General features: G+C 40.0%; 1 protein-coding gene across 5 annotated transcripts in view; it reads right to left on the bottom strand.

Annotated features, from left to right (window-relative positions):
* NDUFAF6 (NADH:ubiquinone oxidoreductase complex assembly factor 6) overlaps positions 1-19,510 on the bottom strand; it is a 37,774-nt gene extending 18,264 nt beyond the window's left edge. For 3 of the 5 annotated variants that reach the window (XM_058564648.1, XM_058564649.1, XM_058564647.1), the window contains exons 1-4: positions 19,299-19,510; positions 13,605-13,704; positions 8,075-8,197; positions 3,291-3,347 (exon numbers count right to left, since the gene is read on the bottom strand). In XM_058564648.1, coding sequence (XP_058420631.1) covers positions 3,291-3,347; positions 8,075-8,197; positions 13,605-13,704; positions 19,299-19,495 — 477 coding nt within the window. In that variant the 5' untranslated portion in view covers positions 19,496-19,510. Of the gene's footprint in view, positions 1-3,290; positions 3,348-6,920; positions 7,049-8,074; positions 8,198-13,600; positions 13,705-19,298 lie in introns of those variants that run through there. The other 2 variants (XM_058564650.1, XM_058564652.1) reach the window with 2 other exon arrangements.
* Positions 19,511-21,710: the final 2,200 nt, after the last annotated feature.

Below are 21,710 nucleotides of genomic sequence, written 5' to 3'. Positions count from 1 at the left end.
ATATGCCTAAGGTCATATAGCTAATAAATGATGGGGATAGGATTCAAATCCATACATTTTGACTGTTAAGCCCATGCTCTTAAGAAAGAAAACGTGCCTAGAAAAAGAAAGGAGATCATAATCAGATGTCACCCCCAAAAGGAAACCACGCTCAATCAAGTAACAGGGTTGATTACCCGAACATATTATATTTGAGAAACAGAAAAATGTAAATCATAGAGCAAGAACATCTAGCCACTTTTATAATAATACATTTACAAAAACTCTATTGCCAAGGTAATACCCTCCTGCCTCCTTTTTTCCAATCAGGAGAAAATGGCACTAGCAATGATCCCAGGAAAAAAAATATGTCCAAATCTTTCACATTTTTAAAAATTGAGACATAATTCACATACCATAAAATTTACCCTTTTAAAATATACAATTCAGTGTTTTTTAGTATGTTCACAAAGTTGTGCAACTATCACTACTATCTAATTCCAGTTGTGCAACTATTACTACTATCTAATTCCAGAATGTTTTTATCACCTCAAAAAGAAATCCCATATCCATTAAGCAGTCACTTCCCATTTCCCCCTCCCCTCATTCCCTGGCAAATCACTAATCTACTTTCTGTCTCCATGGATTTGTCTGTTCTGGACATTTTATAAAAATGCAATGATACAATATGTAGCTTTTTGTATCTGGCTTCTTTCAATTAGCATGTTTTCAAGGTTCATCCATGTTGGAACATCTATCGGTACCTCATTCTTTTTAATTGGAGAAATTATTCATAATATTCCAATGTATGGATATACCACATTGATGTTTATTCATTCACTGATAGACTATGGGTCGTTCCCACTTTTGGACTATTATGAACAATGCTGCTATGAACATCTGTGTACAAGTGTTGTGTGGACATGTAAGTTTTCATTTCTCTTGGGCATAAACATGGGAGTGAACTTGCTGGGTCCACGGTAACTCTATGTTTAACCTTCTGAAGAACTGCCAAACTGTTTTTCCAAAGTGGCTGCATTATTTTACATTTCCACCAGTGATGTATGAAGGTTTCCAATTTCTCCACGTCCTCACAAACACTTTTATTGATTGTCTTTTTTATTATAGCATCCTAATGGTGTGAATTGGTAGCTCATTGTGGTTTTGATGTGCATTTCCCTAGTGAGAATATGCTGAGTATCTTTTTAGGGGGTTATTGGTCATTTGTTTGTCCTCCTTGGAGAAATGTTTACTCAAATCGTTTGCCCATTTTTAAATTGGGTTGTCTTTTTATTGTTCAGTTGTAAGAGTTCTTTACATATTCTAGATACAAGTCCCTTATCAAATATACAACTGGCAAACATTTTCTCCCATTTTCCTATATTGTTTTTTCACTTTCTTGAAGTTTTTAATTTTGAATAAGTCCAATTATCTATTTTTTTTTATTGCCTATGCCTTTGGTATCATATTTAAAAAATCACTGCCTAACCTAAAGTTACAAAGATTTATACCTATGTTTTCTCCTAAGAATTTTACAGTTTTAACTCTGACATTTAGGTCTTTGATCCATTTTGAGTTAGTTTTTGTCTACGGTGTGATGTAGGAGTCCAAACTCATTCTTTTGCTTGTGGGTATCCAGTTGTACCAGCATTATTTGTTGAAAAGGCTCTTCTTTCCCCCTGAATTATCTTCACACCCTGGTCAAAAATCAATTGACTATAAATATATGGGTTTATTTCTGGACTCTCAATTCTATTCCATTGATCTATATGTCTATGCCATGCCAATACCACACAATTTTATTACTATAACTTTGTAGTTAAGTTTTGAAATCAGGAAATGTGAGTCCTCCAACCTCGTTCTTCTTTTTCAAGACTGTTTTGGCAATTCTGGGTCCTTCGCATTTCATTATGAATTTTAGGATCAGCTTTCCAATTTCTGCAAAGAAAGGCAGCTGGAAGTTCTATAGGGATTGCACTGAATCTATAGATCAATGCAGGGAGATTGATCCCAGTCCTTTACTTTTAAATATCCCTCTCTACAAATGCCAAATGTTATTTAACACTAAACAAATAAGATATCTTTGTCTTGAGTGCTCTAATTTTCTTCACCTCATAAAAACAGAAGACACCTGAAAAATAGATTTTCTTAATGCTAATTAACTCTGTAGACCAACAGACCAATTTTTTAAACGTTGAAGTCATTATCTCTCACTTTGGCTTATATGATTACTACTATAGCCTATGGTTATTAATAGATTGTATCCAAATAAACTAAGTAAACTCACATTTTCAAGGCAACAGTATGTGATAAGTATCAGGCCAATGAGGACACTGAGCCGACAACGTGTCAGAAAGATTACACAAGTTAGCACAGGCCATAGAGCAATGTGCACGCTTGGTTGGAACTAGAATTTAATTCAAAGAACTTAGTATAGGATTCCATTCACTTGAACTATCCGACTTCCCTGGTTTCCTCTACTATTTGGACAGAGATCCAAGTACTGGTGTACATAAAGGTATGTGTATAACTACTCAAGTTTTGATGATATTAGGGAATTACCTGTAATTTTTTAAGCAATGATAATCATACTGTGATTATGTTTTTTAAAATTTTTTATCTTTTCAAGATACATATATATTTGCAGATGAAATGATATGATGTCTGGGGTTTACTTTAAAATAATCCAATGGGGCTTGGTGAGGGGAGTTGGTAGAATATTTATGAAATAAGATTGGACATGTTTATCACTATTAAAGTTGGGTGACAGATACATCAAAATATATTACACTATTCTCTCTACTTTTGTATAAGTCTGAAAATTTCCATTTAAAAAAACGAAAATAGGGCCGGCCCTGTGGCTTGGTGGTTGAGTGCGCGCGCTGCGATGCTGGTGGCCCGGGTTCGGATCCCGGGTGCGCATCGAGGCACCACTTCTCCGTTCATCCTGGGGCCGGGTCCCACATACAACAACTAGAAGGATGTGCAGCTACGACACACAACTATCCACTGGGGCTTTGGGGGGGAAAAATAAAATAAATAAAATCTTTAAAAAAACGAAAATAGCAGAGTGTGGGTGTGCACACCCATGCCTCTCCCTGGGTGCCTGTCTCTGCCTGTCTGTCTCAAGGTGAAGGGGCAGAGGGCTGAGGTGGGCGGCATGCAGTGGAGAATGGATAAAATGGCACAGTTCTCTAAAATTTTCCTTCCTCCAAAATATAATACACATATTAAAATATTTCCTCCCTGGAGAATTAGCTTAAGAATTAAAAAGGAAGAAAAAACTTAAGACTTCAGCAATTTCAACTTACTCTTTCATCAATGATTTTCATAAGCCATCTTTTAGTCAGATTATGTCTTTTGACAGCCTAAAAAAACAAGAGTGTTGTAAGTTTTTACAAAGTACTAGAAATGACTTCTGCAGATCTCAATAAAGTAAACAAACCAAATACAAAACTAGGTAAGGGAACATTTGTCGTAACTCATCACCAGATGGACAATTGTGTTAAAGAAATATCAGGGAAAAAGCAAATGTCCCTAGAAAACATTTCAAAATATTTCCAAGTAAAGATAATATGTCCAAAACTTTTCCACTAGCCTATCTTTTCTTCCTATACATTAGTAATCTAGTGATTCTACCTTCGAAACAAGAATTAAACGCCGAGCTTCTGTTATGTGGTGGGCTCTGCCTTCTAGGCCTGCCTATGACACACACTTCCCCCAGGATAGAGAGTCCATGTAGCAAAACCACCACTCCTCCAAAAATGAAGAGCAGCTGAAAGCCCAAAGAAAATAATCTACAGGGTGCAGTGTTATCTTAACAAGTGAGACACTCCAATAGGAAAGAACACACCTAGTGCCCAGATCTTTGTCTCTAATACCATTCTCCCCAAAGCAAACAGGGCTAGAAAAATGGGTGATTCCAGAGCCAGAGCAAGGGAAAGTCAGAATGATACCAGAATATTTTATTGTGCCAGAAAATAGAAAGTGCTCAAAAAACTGACGGGGGTGCACGTCATAAGGACATAGGAGCCAGTTTGAAGGGGCTCCCACTGTCCAAATCTGGGACAGTTTGAACTCCAGAATAAGTATAGTAACGAATTACAAACTACTGGAAAAAACAGGAATTCATGAGTCCACACCAATAATTAATAAACAAATAAATAAATATAGGAGATCGAGAACTTGTCCTCATAGCAGAATGCCAAAAGCCAACTGGTAATGCGGACAGAGTGCTCGAGTTTGGAAATTATCATTTTATAGTCATAATAGTAAAGATTGAATCAGACAAGAACTATCAATAAATGTTAAGTTTAGGGGGAAATTGATGAGGAGCAGGATATTTGCATAGTCTTAAAGCTGATTAGTTGCAAGAGGAATTATATTTAAACAGTGGGAAAACCAGGCAACATCTTGACTGGGTGATGAAAATGAACAATGCCAAGAAAGCACAGATGGACAAAGTGTGCCTCCAGATGTGATACCCTGAGAAGAACATACCACCCATGCAGTATTCTGGCCAAGACTGCATAAACCAAATCTAATCATGAGAAAACATCATACAAATCCAAAACAAGGAATGTTCTAAAAAAAGTGAGGGGCTATACTCTTCAAAAATGTCAATGTCATAGAAGACAAAGAGAAACTACAGAAATGGTCCACATTAAAGTAGGCTAAAGAGACATAACAACTAAATATCTGACCCGAGACTGGATCCTATACTGGAGGGGAAAAATACCATAGTGGATAGTATTGGGTCAACTGACAAAATTGGAATATAAATGGAAAATTAGGTAAAAGTGTCAGACCAAAGTTAAATTTACAAAAGTCAATAACTGTTCCGGTTATATAAGAAAATATTAGGAAATACTCACTAAAGTACTTAGGGATAAAGGGCCATGATGTATGTAACTTACACTCAAATGATTCAAAAAAAAATTACGAGTGTGAAAATACACACACACACATAGAGAGAGAGCACATATGCACACGTGAGTGAGCACTGCACAAATGAGTAACAAATGGGATAAAATGTTAACAACACGTGAATCTGGATAAAGGGTAAAGTGTTCTTTAAATTTTGTAACCTTTCTGAAAATTTGAAATTATTTACAAATAAGTTTTAAAAACACAGTTTTCTTGCCAACACTAAGTATATTTTCACAATAAATAAACATGGCAGTGAAACAAAGTCTTTGGAATATCCTATACTTGAAGACTCTAAGATGTGACTGATAATAAAATGCATAGGCTAGCACGCTCATCGACACACATTTATGTGACAAAGGGTGGAAGCACGGAGAACAGAGCCCACTTTGCCTGGCAGAAATCTAACAGAAGCTAAAAGGGCTGCATGGAGTTGGTTCCGGGTACTCAGCACTACTACTATTACCCAGCAGGACTCCCTAGAGGCCTTTCTCCCCAATCCCAGGAACCAGCCTGGGAATCCTCAGTCATTACAGAGTCCTGATCTTGTTTTATTTTTTACGAGTCTGAGTGGGGTGGGGCATGTTTGATCTTTGTAACCACACCATCAAGCACCATTCTTGGAACATAAAAGTACTTTAAAAATATTTAGTCACTAAAAAGTCAGATTCCTGGGGCCGGCCCAGTGGCACAAGCGGTTAAGTGCACGCATTCTGCTTCGGTGGCCCGGGGTTCAAGGGTTCTGATCCCGGGTGCACACCGCTTGTCACACCATGCTGTGGCGGCGTCCCATGTAAAGTAGAGGAAGATGGCCACAGATGTTAGCTCAGGGCCAATCTTCCTTGGCAAAAAAAAAAGAGAAGGATTGGCATTGGATGTTAGCTCAGGGCTGATCTTCCTCACCGAAAAAAAAAAAAAAGTCAGATTCTATTTACTCAAGGCTGAGACTATAACAGGTGTAGTTCCTTGGCCACAAAATATAGCTCTTCTGTCTGCTTCTGAAGGAAATCAGAGATCAAGGTAAAAAATAAATATTTATAAGAAATATAAAACCTGCTGAATAAAGTATCAAGAACTTTGGAAATAGAAGCCACATAGAATAAAAACCTGGGCTATATACATAAATTCAAACTGCACTAACATTAATACACAGAGAAATGGAGAAGACCATATCAAATGTATAAGAAATCATGGATATTCAACTATTTTGTACCAAAAAGCACCAACGAAACACGGCGGCAGGAAAGTGCTCTCTGGACAACACACTGTCACTGGTTCCCTATCTCATCTTCTAAAGGAGCTGACACTCCCGAAAGAACCAATGGAAAGTTTCAGTGGACAGGGGCACAACAGCACATGCTCCAGCAGAATGGAGAACATGCAATGGGGACAACTGCTCTGAACACTGCCTGCTTCTTTCAAATATTCGTATTAACCTTCAACACCAGTCACATCAGAATGCTGGACAACATCAATCATCAAGATTCAAGCAGCTATTAAAACTGGAAAAATTGGCATACATGTAAACATTCTGTAATTCAGATATGTCTTCTGGTTTTGTTTTGTTTTTTTTTTTTGCTGAGGAAGATTTGCCCTGAGCTAACATCTGTTGCCAATCTTCCTCTTTTTGTATGTGAGCCGCCAGCACAGCATGGCCACTGGCAGACCAGTGTTGTAGGTCCACACCCGGGAACTGAACCAGGGCCGCCAAAACGGAGCGTGCCGAACTTAACCACTAGGCCACCAGGACTGGCCTGTCTTCTGATTTTTTTTAAGAGAAGCCAAGGGAAGATAAATTTGTGTTAAAGGAATCTCAGATCTTCCATATTTCCTGACAAAGGCCAGAAACTTCAATGCAAGTCTTAGCATAAACCTCTACTGCAGTCAAGTTTGTGTATAAAATAATAAATAGAAAGAGTTTCTGATTTCACAGAAACTTTTCTCTAAACTGAGTCACCTAGGTCAAGGTTCTAGAAGTGGGACAAATAGAGACAAACAACTAATCTAATACTCACAGCTTCCCATCCACTTTTTCTTCTCAGTCCCTGGTGGGGAGAGAGGGCCTGGCTTTCCATCCTTACTGGGGCTCTGTGAAGTCAATCTGGGGCCCAGAAATGGGGCCTGCCTCTGCTGGCACGCAGACCTGAGAAGAGGTGTACCACTGTCAAGCCTGTCAGGGGCTCCTGTTATAGAAACTGTCTTGTGGCACTATCATATTACAATGGGGATACAGATCAGTGACGAACGACACCTAATTCCCTTCCTCCGTTCATAGTTTAGCATATTTCTAAACTCTGCATGGCTGTTTATGAATGAGGGGTCCATATAACTGCTTTAATGTAAACCATTTACTACATACATCTAGCTATACAAATAATACTCTAGTCCACAGGTTTCCATTCTCTAATACCTAAAATTTATCAACGAATAAGCAATTCTATCAAACCAGACAAAGCAGTTTTAGATTTGTGTCTGGACGATGGTGGGAGCAAGTCTCCCTTCACAAAAGATCAATACATGTTTTTCTACAGCCCAGAATATGGATTAAAGCACTGAGATAAGGAGCTGCTGGGCACACAGAACAGAAAACCTACCGGCCAGTGCCTCAAAATTTGTAGGGTTTAAATTCTGCAACCAGGGCTGGCCCGGTAGCGCAAGCAGTTAAGTGCTTGCGCTCCACTGCAGCGGCCCAGGGTTCGCTGGTTCGGATCCCAGGCGCGCACCGACACATCACTTGTTAAGCTGTGCTGCAGCGGCATCCCATATAAAGCAGAGGAAGATGGGCACGGATGTTAGCCCAGAGCCAGTGTTCCTCAGCAAAAAAAAAAAAAAAAGAGGAGGATTGGCAGATGTTAGCTCAGGGCTGATCTTCCTCACCAAAAAAAAAAAAATTCTGCAACCCAAGGTGTAGAAAATAAATATGTAATTTATAACATAAAGAGACCAGATTCCCTTTTTTTTCCTTTAATAAAGAAATACATCAAAGATCTGTGCAAATTATCGGCAGATGATTTTTAATTCATTTATCAAAACTAACATAGACCTGAATATTACACAAGCCTAAGAATATTTTCAGGATAGATTCCCCATTGCCACTATCCAAATTGTATGCATCAGAAGTATGCTCAAATAACATTCTTACAAATTAAAAGCAGTATTTTTCTTTTACCTTCCACAATTCAATGGCCACAGGCTGGTGTGGTGGATTGTCACAGTATATATCGTCCACAGTTTTCCTCCAAAACTGCATTCGCATCAGTCCAATTGTTTTCTCAGAGACTGAGTCCTTAACCTGTAAACAGGGTTTAAAAACTTTAATAAATGCTGTTTACAGTCTCAAAAGTCAATATTCGTGACTTCATAATCACATAATTCAGCCAAAAACAAGTTTAACTCTATACATTTCAATTTTCCCTTGAAGTTATGTATCAGTTAAATCATTGGCATTATGAGTTTCCTAAGTAAAAGCCACAAATTATTTGTTACTTATTCAAAAATATTTTTGGGGCCAGCCTGGTGGTGCAAGGAGTTAAGTGCGCGTGGTCTGCTGCGGCGGCCCAGGGTTCGCCAGTTCGGATCCCAGGCGCACAGTGACGCAGCACTTGTCAGGTCATGCTGTGGCAGGCGTCCCATATAAAGTGGAGGAAGATGGGCATGGATGTTAGCCCAGGGCCAGTCTTCCTCAGCAAAAAAAAAAAAAAAAAGAGGAGGATTGGCAGATGTTAGCTCAGGGCCCATCTTCCTCACCAAAAAAAAAAAATATTTTCAAGCATTCAAAAATAGGCAATATTCTTCTAGAAATAAACTGCAAGAAAAAAACAGAGAGGGAGGGAGAATATTTAGATTAAAAGAAATTTAAGAGATAGATCCACCAGTTGCAACATGTGAACCTTATTTGAATCCTGATTTGAAGAGAGATACAATTGGGAAAATCTGAACACTGGATGTTTAATGATATTAAGGAACTACTGTTAAATTTTTAATGTATGACAATGCTATTGTGGTTATTTTTTCAAAGTGAGTTATCTTTTAGAGATATATACTGAAATATTCACAGATGGAAATAGTTACAAGACTTACTTCAAAACAACCCGGAAGTGGGGATGCAGTGGGTATGGACAGAGACGGAAAAACAAGATTGGCTCTGAGTTAGTAACAGTTGCAGCTGGGTGATGGGTATATAGGGGTTCATTATACTACTCTCTCTAATTCTATATTTGAAATTTTCCATAATAAAAAATTTTTTAAAAATAAGTAGAAGAAAAACAATCCTCACTAGGTTAGTAATACTAAAAATATTTTTAAGTCTGAAGATAACCGAGGAAATAGAACCAGGGGCTTTTTAGAGGAGGCGGATAAGGAACCAACATTTATCAAATTTATCAAATGTCTTCCAGGCCCTGTGCTAAGTAATGCCCCAGAGATTATCTGATCACAGTCCTCACAACAAACTCACGGGGTCATTACCAATACGGCCATTTTACAAATACAGAAATTATGGCTCAAAAAGGTAGTAGTTTATCCCATGCTCTGCATACTCACAGCTCTTATAACCATAAGGATATGCAAAAGATTATGGGTGAGAGGAGGGGTTGACTGTAAAGGGGTATATGAGGGAATTTTTTTGGTTGATGAAATTGTTCTGTATCATGACTACTGTGGTGAATACGTGACTCGATGCATTTTTAAAAATCTATAGAACTGCACACCACAAAAAGTGAATTTTACTATATGTACATTTAAATGAACTGATTCAGGGCCGGCCCCATGGCTTGTGGTTAACTGCGTGCGCTCCGCTGCTGGCGGTCCGGGTTCGGATCCCAGGCACGCACCAACGCACCGCTTCTCCAGCCATGCTGAGGTCGCGTCCCACATACAGCAACTAGAAGGATGTGCAGCTATGACATACAACTATCTACTGGGGCTTTGGAGGGAAAAAAATAAATAAAATCTTTAAAATAAATAAATAAATAAATAAATAAATAAATTAACTGATTCATTCATTCACTAAGTAATTTTTAAAAAGAAAATCTTCTTTTTAGACTGTCTCCCTGACTCACAACTGATTAAGAATGGCGTTAGGGGGCCGGCCCCGTGGTTTAGTGGTTAGGTGTGTGCGCTCCACTGCTGGCGGCCGGGGTTCGGATGCCGGGCGCACACCGACGCACCGCTTCTCCGGCCATGCTGAGGCCGTGTCCCACATACAGCAACTAGAAGGATGTGCAACTATGACATACAACTATCTACTGGGGCTTTGGGGGAAAAAATAAATAAAATTTGAAAAAAAAAAAAGAAAAAAGCATGAACTTTTAAAAAAAAAAAAGAATGGCGTTAGGTTCAGGCAAGAATCACCAATGTGTGCTAAATCTAAGAGGTAAATTATTTTTTAATTGAGATATAACGCATATATTGTGAAATGATCACAATAAGTCTAGTTAACATCTTCACCACACATAGTTACAAACTTTTTTCTTGTGATGAGAACTTTCAAGATCTACTCTCTGAGCAACTTTCAAACATACAATACAGTGTTATTACCTATATTCACCATGCTGTACATTACATCTCTAGGACTCATTTATTTTATAACTGGAAGTTTGTACCTTTTGACCCCTTTCAGCCATTTCACCCACCCCCTAACCCTCCTCTCTGGCAACCACCAATCTGTTCTGCTGTATCTAGGAGCTTAGGGGTTTTTTGGTTTGTTTTGTTTTGAGATTCCATATATAAGCGAGATCATAAGGTATTTGTCTTTCTCTGTCAGACTTATTTCACTTAGCATAATGCCCTCAAGGTCCATCAATGTTGTTGCAAATGGCAGGATTTCCTTCTTTTTTATGGCTGAGTAACATTACACTGTATCTATATACCATATTTTTTTTATCCATTCATCTGTTGATGGACACTTAGGTTGCTTCTATATCTTGGCTATTGTAAATAATCCTGCTATGAACGTGGGGGTACAGATATCTTTTTGAGTTAGTGTCTTTGTTTCCTTCAGTTAAAAACCCGGAAGTGGAATTGCTGGATCATACGGTAGCTCTATTTTTATTTTTTTGAGGAACCTCCATACTGTTTTCTATAGTGACTGCACCAAGGGTTCTCTTTTCCCCACATCGTTGCCAACACTTGCTATTTCTTGTCTTTTTGATAATAGGCATTCTGACAGGTGTGAGGTGATATCTCATTGTGGTTTTGATTTGCATTTCTCTGATCATTAGTGATATTCAACAACTTTTTACATACTTCTTGGCCATCTAGGAGGTAAATTTTGATGAGGACCATGGTCTTAAAATGTCTCCTTAGAGTGCTTATTAACAGCAAGGAAAAAATATCAACACGTTGACTGGTGACCAAAATTAATATCACCAATAAGAGGCAGATGGACATTTCATACCTCCTTATGATTCCCTGAAAAGGACATACACCACTTAGGTAGTAAATACCAGGCTAGGAATACATAATATAATCATAAGAAAACATAAAACTCCAAACGAGAAACATTCTATTTTTAAAAAGGAACAGTATTGTTTAAAAAATGTTAATGTCATAAAAGACAAAGAAAGGCTGTGGAAATGTTCCAGATTAAAGGAGGCTAAGGAAAACTAAATGCGATATACGATGCTAGATTAGATCCTTTTTTCCCAGACGGGGAAAAAAATGCCATAAAGGACATTATTGGGTTATTTGACAAAACTGCAAACCAGATGGTAAATTAAAGTATTGTAACAATGTCAAATTTACTCAAATTGATAACTGCACCTTGGTTATGTAAGAGAATGTTCTTATTCTTATGAAATACACACTCAAGATTATAGGGATAAGAGCCATGGTATAATCAAGTTACTCTAAAATGATTCATAGAAAGAAGAGTGTGTGAACATACATATACACATATATATACAAATATATACATATGTACAGAGAGATAAAATGATAAAGCAAATGGGGCAAAACATTAACAACAGGGTTTATGAGTATTCTTTGTACTATTCTTGTGTGTGTGTGTGTGTGAAATTATTTCCAAATAAAAAGTGGTTTTGTCTTTAACGGTCTTGGTGCTGGATGGATCTCTTAGCAATATTTAGTGTTGAGATCCCAGTGGCATATGGTCTGTCCTTAACACAGCATCAAAAGTAATCCTTATAAAACATGGCCAAGAGATAATGTCCTTCTCTGCTCAGAACCCTGCAATGGTTTCCCATCTCAGACTAAAAGCCAAGGGATTGCACGGGTCTCCAAGACCCTACCTTTCTGGCCCAGGTACCTCCAACCTAATCTCCTCCCACACTCCCCTCCCTCCTCTGCTGTACCACACAGGCCTTTTCTTTGAACATATCAGGCACACTTGTGCCTCAGAGCCTTTGCACTTGCTGTTCCTTCTGTCTAGAATACTCTTTGCCCACTCTTTTGCTTCCTTCAAATCCTTGCTCAAATGCCACCTTCTCAGCGAGGATTTTCCTGACCACCCTACATAAAATAGGAACCCCTGCTACACCCAGCCTTCCCTATCCCCTTTTCTCCACAGTACTTGTTTCCATCCAATACATTACACAGTACTTGCTTGTTCCTTGAGTGCAAGGACTTTGTATGTTTTATTCAATGCTACACTCCAGTACCTAAAACAGTGCCTAGCACATTTTAGACAATACTTGTTGAATGAACAAACAAAATTGTGTGTGCAAAAAAGCAACAAGATACTCCTACAAAGTGACAGAGAATTCAGGGGGAACCCTAAGAGTTTATTTATTAAAAATGGAATTTTAATCATTTTAAAGTTATGATGGAAGATCACAATGGGGTCTCTTTATTGCTAACGTGATTGACTTAAGATGCCGATGTGTAGTTTACACCTGAAAAAGGATGAGGTGAAAAAATATGGACCCATGACTTCTAGAAATACACCAAGGAAAAATAGAGTCCATTAGACTCTGCAGATTCATAGTGTCTAACCTCAATTGTGCCTCAGCACTATACTCACTTCTTTTTATTCGTTCCTAGTTCACTTCCTATCATATTCACTAGAGAAGCTACGTCAAAGCTTGCCACCCTCTTCAAGATTCCAAACCCTCCCCTGCTCCCTCACTCTCAATAACAGACCTCTCCATTTAATTTACTGAGATCAAGGCCACTCTACTTCAACTCCCTCATTTCCATCCTCCATTTCAATTTATGTTGAATCAGCACATGTTCTTTCCACTCTAAGAAAAAGAAGGGTCTCCTCTTCCTTTGTAATTCTTCAGACAAAAGTAAGTTAGTATGATCTAAGGTCTGCGTTTGCTATATTTGCTTCCATTACCCATTTTACAGTCAAGCTAAAAACTCAATTTAAAAAGTGCTTTAAACAACTGCCATATACATGTAAATTATGCAAATGTTAGAAAAGATAAGCAGTAATACTCTAATTAACCTATTCAATTAACAGACAAATGTGCAATGTTAATTGTGTAGTTTTATAATAACCTTAGAAAAAGAAATAAAAAATTCCAGAATGGAATTTCCAGAAACATTAAGTTCATTAGCTACTTTTATTTTTGGAATTCAATTGTTACGCCTAAATAGCAGAAGAAAGAAATCACCAGCAGAGACCTTAAACACATCTAACATACAAATTACAACTATATGTCTTTATTGTTCAGCATTAAACACATTATATCACCATATTTGCACATAATTTTTCAAGGTATTTTAATACCAGCCTGAGCCAGTTCCACATTGAAGGCTCTGAGTGCAAAAGCAGAGCTTCTGGATTCTGCAGGGAGCAGCAGGGAGCATAAATAGCCTTCATAATCTCGTTTCCTATAACAAACAGGCAAAAAAAGATAGTTACTTTTCACTTTCCAAACTGCACACAAAAAAATACTGACCAAAATTAACTGAAAACAAGACTTCAATTCAAAATAGGCCTACAACTTCTAATATTTTACACCTGTTTCTCTACAGTTACAAAAAAAAAGTAACTGCCCCCAATCCCAGACCAGTTAAAGAGAAGAAATAATCAATCTCTATCAATTTATTTTGACTTATATAGTACTTATAATTTTAATTGTTTCAGAATCACTTTGGTTTTAATAAGAATTCAAATGAGCGACAGAAGTAGAAATCAAGAAAACAGTTCTAGCAAGTATTGGTATGAACTCACGGTTTTTAATACACAGACAAATACATAGATAAGACATAAAGACAGAAAACAATATAGGGGTGTGTGTGGGGTGGTGAGCTCATGGGTACGCACACGCACTCACACATACTTACGTTTCCTAGTGGCATCTGCTGAGAGCCTAGAAGCAATGATAACCCCGTAAACCCCCAGTATCACTGAACACACCTAACGCCTAGATCTCAATTTCTAAATACCATCCTCCACTGAAAGAAAATAGGACTCCTCAGAGGAATGACCAAGTCCAGGGCTGCAGCAGGGGAAATACAAGATAAGCCTGAAACACCTTCTTGAGCAGAAAGTAAAGAAACATTCAAAGAATGGAGGGACTTGTCAAAATGACAAAGAAACTGGCTTGACAAAGTTCTCATTGGCCAAGTCTGGGATAATTTAAGCACCAAAAAAAATAGTGATAGTACCAGATTGTAACAGGACTCCATAAGTCCATACCAATATAAATTAATGAATAAATACAAAAAGAAGGAAAAACCTGACAACCAGTACAATGCCTACTGACAAATCTAGAAGACATGATGGAATCTTTTTTAAAAAATCATCATTTGATAACTATCAAAGTAATAATTGATTCAGGCAAAAATCATGTCTGAAAATGTTAAACAGGAAAAAGTTTGATAGAAACAGGATATACATAGTATTGAAGTATTTCCTCACAAAATATCTATTACTTACAAATTAACATTCTTATTAATTAAATTCAAGGGAGAAACCTGAAAGACATCTTTTCAACCAAGTAATAAAAAGTTCACACCACAGTAACAGAATAAATCAACACCATGTGTTACGATACTGATATGATACTGAGAAAAGCACAGCATTACTTCTGTAATATTCCTGCCCAAAACATATAAATCCTAAGGAAACATTAAATAAACCCAAATTGAGAGAGATTCTACAAACTGGCTTGTTCTTTTCAAAAAATGTCAAGCTCATGAAAGATAAGAAAAGACTAAGAAACTGTTCTAGACTGGAGAGGACTAAAGAGTTACAACAACTAAATGTAGCACATCATCCCAGATGTATGAAAGACATACTGGAATAATCAGCAAAATCTGAATGGAGTTTGTGGATGAGATGGTAATACTGAATCGATTTTAATATCCTGATTTTGTTGGTGGTACTATGGTTACATGGGAGAGAACCCTTGTGTATTAAGGAATATACACCAAAATATTAAGAGGGGTAATAGGGCATCATGTCTACATCTCATTCTCAAATGGTTCAGAATGTTAACAATGAGGGAATCTGCATGAAGAGTATATTGGAGATCTGTGTGCTATTCTGTAATTTTCACGTAAATTTGAAATTACTTCAAAATAAGAAGTTAAAAACATATAGTCCTTACTATATACATTCTAGGATGACTTAAGTATAAAGTACTTAGACTGCCTAATGACAAGGCTACTTTCATTGTACTACATTGGAACCTTATTATAACATTATTTCCTATAAAACAGTATTCAATATAAAATGAGTCCAATCTCATTCCATGGAGTTTAGGTACTGAAATTCAGACTACCCCACTTTTCAATTGGTTCACATTTTGTTGCGTGCCTAACAGAGAACTTAAACCGCTTCTAGCCACTCCCTTCACAATTTCTCCCAGCCTCCACACAAACAACAGAAAGAGATCATGAAGAGTAACGCTGCTATCACAAGACAGCTCTACGAAAAAATCTCACCATTAGCGGTTTCAGATACAAAATGGACAGTATGGGCAAAACAGCTCAACAGTTTATACTTTTAAATATATACAAATATAAATACTTTAAATTTTATTTTACTATAAACAGTCTCTGAACTTCAAAAGTGTTTACACTTGAAAGTTAATATGAAACAGTGAGAAAGCACTGAATAGAAATCAAAACTACAATCTTACTTCTGTCATTCAACTAGTTATTGACAGAAATGATACCAGCTATGTCTATTCTCTAATTTGCAAAATGAAGCTTGATAACCTACCTGTTTCATATCTCCCAAAAATAACTGAGATGTGAGGTAGTTCAAGTTTCTTATAGGGAAATGAAAATGAAATGAAGCTATAATAGAACTGTAACAACTCTTGAGAAATAAGATATTCTATACAGCTAAGGGTTTGCCCTATGAACAATTTTTTTTAAATTTTGGTTAGAAATTTTTCTAAACAATATTACCCACTTATTTAAGTGGCTAACCAAGGCCCAGTTACTTGAGAACTGTTCTAAATAGTGAGACATGCCATACTATGATGGCTTTATACAGCAACAGGGCCAATAACTTTCATTCATTCATTCATTCATTCAAACATTTATTCAGTGCCTACTATGTGCCAGGCACTGTGCTAGACACTGAAGATAGGTGTAGACTTCAGTGTGGTAGGGAGAGACAGACACATGAGAAATAAGCATATCTGGTGTTACGACTGCTATGCTAGTTCCATGGACCTGTACCAGTGAGGCACAAAGAAAGAAGTGGTTCCCCGGTGAGGCTGGAGGAGGATGGAAAACAAGTACACTTGCAGACATGACCAATAGCACTCCCTCACCTCCTTATTACAGCACTAATCCCAAAGCCTGGGGCAGCGTTCCTCAAAACCAAACCCCAAGAAGCCTATGTGAGAGATTAGGTGTGAGATTTTCCCAGGAACCTAGACGCCTAGGAGAGACCCGGCTGGCTACCCTGAAGTGATGGCCTGGTATCTTTTCTGGTATTTGGAGGCCTTGCATAACATACATGTCCAAAACAATTCTGCACAAATAATTTCAGAGGCCAAATCTTACAAAGATCAATGGACAATTAGAAACTAAAAGTTCTAATCTTCCTTTCGAGTTTCATTTTGTCTTTATTTTAAAACTATTTATTGAGCATTTGTTATGTGCCAGCATTTTTATATACATCATCACATTTACTCCTGATAACCAGGCTGTAAAGCAGGAGCAGAAATTCACAAACGAGGAAATAGCTGAATCTTTTTTTTTTTTTTAAAGATTTATTTATTTATTTTCTCCCCAAAGCCCCAGTAGATAGTTGTATGTCATGGCTGCACATCCTTCCAGCTGCTGTATGTGGGACGCGGCCTCAGCATGGCCGGAGAAGCGCTGCGTCAGTGTGCGCCCGGGATCCGAACCCAGGCCGCCAGTAGCGGAGCGCACGCACTTAACTGCTAAGCCACGGGGCCGGCCCGGAAATAGCTGAATCTTAAAGAGAGTAACTGTTCCAAGTGACAGAGCTAGAAGTAAGACACTCAGATCAGGTCTGCCTGCAAAATCCAGGCTTTTTAATAAATCTCTAGAGTCAACAGCCTCCATTCCACTCAAATACCAACATGGACAGATTACCATGTGTAAATATATATTTGATAAAAGCTGTCATATGATATCCATAGACTATTAGTGGAGGAATACATAAGAAATTAATAAGAGTGATTATTCACCTCTGGAGAAGAGTCAGGATACTACTGGTGTCAAAGAAAAATTGCACTGGACAAGGGTATGAGCGGTATACATTGTGTGTGTGTGTGTGTGTGTGTGTGTGAGAGGAAGATCAGCCCTGACTTTACATGGGACGCAGCCACAGCATGGCCTGACAAGCGGTGCATGTGTGCGCGGCCAGGATCCGAACCCTGGCCGCCAGCAGCGGAGCGCATGCACTTAACGGCTAGGCCACGGGGCTGGCACGAGTGATATACATTTTGATAACTCATTTTTGGGGGTTTTTTGGTGAGGAAGATTAGCCCTGAGCTAACATCTGTGCCCATCTTCTCTACTTTATATGTGGGACACCTGCCACAGCATGGCTTGCTAAGCGCGTGCGTAGGTCCCTGCCCCTTCCGAACCTGCGAACCCCGCTTCCCAGAAGCAGCGCGCGTGAACTGAACCACTACACCACCAGCCAGCCCAGTAACTTGAATTTTTTATCATCAAAAAATAACTTTAAGAGCTGGCCCAGTGGCACAAGCGGTTAAGTGCACGCGCTCTGCTGCTGGCCCAGGGTTCGCAGGTTTGGATCCCTGGCACGCACCAATGCACTGCTTGTCAAGCCATGCTGTGGCAGGGTCCCATGTAAAGTAGAGGAAGATGGGCAAGGATGTTAGCTCAGGGCCACTCTTCCTCAAGAAAAAAGGGGAGAATTGGCATCCGACGCTAGCTCAGGGCTAGTCCTCCTCACAAAATAAATAAATAACTTTAAAATATATAAAAGTAAATATAACCTTTTAGCAGTTTGGGCTTTTACAATTTTTAATGCCCTAATTTCCACTACTGCTATCTTGTTGCCCCTATAAATAATCAACAATAAGGGAGGAGAGGAACACCATAAGAAAGTGTTTAAATACAAAATAAAACGCTGAAATGCATGGGACTTTTATTGTGTTGTGCTACATTTTGCTAAAATAGGATTCACTGGATTTACTAGCCCAATCAAATCCAAGGTAGTATTCTAGCACTTCTCCGAAGTCCTGGAGCCGGGTACTTGGAGCCTTTTTACCACTGTTACGAATCAAGGGCAGCAAAAGGGCAGCGGGGGCTAAGCCATCTGTTGCCGCAGTCAGGCCTGGATTCCATGGCAGCCCGGAATCCCATGGAATCCCGGAGACCGGATTCATCCAACTTGACTCCACAAATGATTAACAGCAACTCCCATATGCCAGGCCTTTCGGTGTTACCAGGGCGAACAAATCGGGTCATCAAGCCCCCGACTTTATGAGGCTATTCTGCTGAACCTCAGGTAGATTCCCTCATCTCTCTAAACCTCCGTGTCCTCGTCTACTGAATGAGATAATACGGCTTATACTGTACTCACTGTGCCCTTGCTTTGTGCCAGGCATTGTTCTAAATGCTTTAATCCTCATAACTCTAAATTGTAGGTCTACCTTTGACCGTCACAATTGTAATGAAGATTAAGTAAATGACTTGTAAACTACTTTGCCTAGTGGCTGACAATTAAGGTCTCAGAGTTAGCTACTGTTGTAATTAAAATTAATTACTAATCGTCAAGTTTTAAAAGGCTAGGCATGCAAAACGTTTAATTAGGTAAACATTAAGGTTCAGGCAAAGTGACAGACAAGGAATTTTACCACCCTCTTGCAACGCGTGTGAAAGTTCCGGCTGCCTCAGTCCCCCACACACCCGCACCCGGAGCCAACCCGAGCGCACACGCAGCGGGCCGCCAGGAAGGCGCTGCTCCGCCCGCCGGCGGCGCCCCGACCTCCCGCCGGGGGCAGGCCGGGCTCGCTCACCGCAGCAGCTCCATGCAGTAGCCGTCAGTGCCTGAGGCGCCCAGTCCGCTGGCCGCCGCCACGCTCCGCCCCGACCCCGCGGGCCCCGGGAGCCGCCGCGCGCGCGCCCACAGGCCCCGGGGCGGCCGGCGGCGGCACAGGCCGGGAACGCCAAGTCCCAGCGGGCCCCACGCCGACCCCAGCGCGGAGGCCGCCATGACACCCACGCCGCATGCCCTCTGACCCCGCGCCGTCGGCGCGCAGCCACGCCCCGCCACGCCCCCAGCAGGTCCACCCGCGTGCTTCCAGGCGGCGGGAAGCGTCTCGGGACGGCGCTCCGAGGAGAGCCAGGTGTCGCTGTGGCCCTCGGCATCTGGGCCGTCGCCGCGCTTTTCTGCCTTGGTTCCAGGAAAGCCCCGCCTAAATCCAGTCAGTCCCGCCCAGGCTTCCCCCCTCCCTTCCCGGTCATAATGAGCATGTATGTATCAAGGTAGGAGGGTAGAGGAAATTTTAATTGACAGTTTACTAGCTTGATTTATAACTTTTAAATATTTATTCGCATGGTATGTGAGCCTCGTTTGGTACTGTTACTCTCAGGCCCATTATATTAGAGTTGGGTCTAGTTGCCACCAAGTGAACTGGTCCAAGCCAGCAGCTGCCGACATCGGGATCCCAGTGACACCTCCTGCCCAGATTTGCCCGAACTGTTCATGCTGCAGCCAGACTGGTTCTTTCTAAAATGTACATCTAATTGTGAGCCTTCCCTGCTTGACAACATTTACTGCGCACGTTAGATGATGCCCCTCGCTGATATGGCCTCTGTTTACCTTTCAGCCTCAACTCTGGCCATTCGCGTTTGTGACTCCAGCTTAATATTTCTCTTTACACCCAAAGGAGGGTACCCTGTTGTCTGGACCTAAGAACTCTAGCCAATTCACCCTGCTTTGGTGTTACTCCCTGACACTGCCTGTCTTTGGCCTATGCAGTAGCAGGACCTCAGTTCCCCCTGCATAACGTCGTCTCTTCCCTCTGGGCTTCTGTCATTTAGCTATGACAGACACACACTAGTGTTTTCAATACCACAGTTTAAACCTTATCCTTAAAAAAAAAAAAAAGAAATCACGCATCTACATCTCCAGTTCTGATCTCCTGCCCAGCTGGACTTTTCCACGTAGACATCTTGCCATTACTTCAAAGTCTACATGTGTAAAAACCAATCAAACTAATTCCTCTTCTTAGTCTCTTTATTTATCTAAACAGTGTCCTCCTCACAGTCAACCAGGGAAAACACTTGAGAGTCATCCTTACCTCTTTCTTGTTCTATGTCTAATGTAATCTAACAGTCAGATCCTATCAATTCTTTTTCTTTCACATACATCCATGGCAGCATAGCTGGTACAAAACTACCTGGATTCAGATCCTGGCTCCACCTGCTACTATCTTTGTGACCTTGGGTGACAGACTTACCTGTTCTTGTGCCTCAGATTCCTCACCTATAAAATGGACATAATAATAGAACCTACTGGGCCAGCCCTGTGGCTTAGCGGTTAAGTGCGTGCGCTCGTCTACTGGTGGCACGGGTTCGGATCCCTGGCGTGCACCGACGCACCGCTTCTCTGGCCATGCTGAGGCTACGTCCCACGTACAGCAACTAGAAGGATGTGCAACTATGAAGTATAACTATCTACTGGGGCTTTGGGGAAAAAAAAGGAGGAGGATTGGCAATAGATGTTAGCTCAGAGCCAGTCTTCCTCAGCAAAAAGAGGAAGATTAGCATGGATGTTAGCTCAGGGCTGATCTTCCTCACACAAAAAAAAACAAAAACAAAAACAAAAATAATAGAACCTACTTCATAAGGTTCTCATGAGAATTAAACGAATTAATACATTTAAGGCACTTGGGGCAGTGCCTGGCCCGTAATAGGCACTCAACACAAGTGGGCTCTGTAGGGACAACATTAAGAAAGACTTTTTATTTATTTATTTATTTATTTATTTTAAAGATTTTATTTATTTATTTTTCCCCCAAAGCCCCGGTAGATAGTTGTATGTCATAGTTGCACATCCATTCTAGTTGCTGTATGTGGGACGCGGCCTCAGCATGGCCGGAGAAGCGGTGCGTTGGTGCTCGCCCGGGATCCGAACCCGGGTGGCCAGCAGCGGAGTGCGCGCACTTAACCGCTAAGCCACGGGGCCGGCCCAAGAAAGACTTTTTAAAAGGACCAAAAAAGATTGCTGGTGTCTCAGTGGAAAGCTAGACATTGTCCAAGTTATCTGATTATGTGGGGTCTCTGTGCCTTTATTGTCTTTGAGCTATATTATAATTCTGCAAGTTGCAGAATATTGACGGTAATGCAGATGATTCTTGTTCATAAATATGCGAATTGTGTCCGCAGGAGATTCAGTTGCTTATTGTTCTATGGATATTGACCAG

Source organism: Diceros bicornis, chromosome 21, assembly GCF_020826845.1.
Source record: "Diceros bicornis minor isolate mBicDic1 chromosome 21, mDicBic1.mat.cur, whole genome shotgun sequence".
NCBI classification, from domain to species: domain Eukaryota; kingdom Metazoa; phylum Chordata; class Mammalia; order Perissodactyla; family Rhinocerotidae; genus Diceros; species Diceros bicornis.
This window is presented reverse-complemented; position numbering and strand designations above follow the sequence as displayed.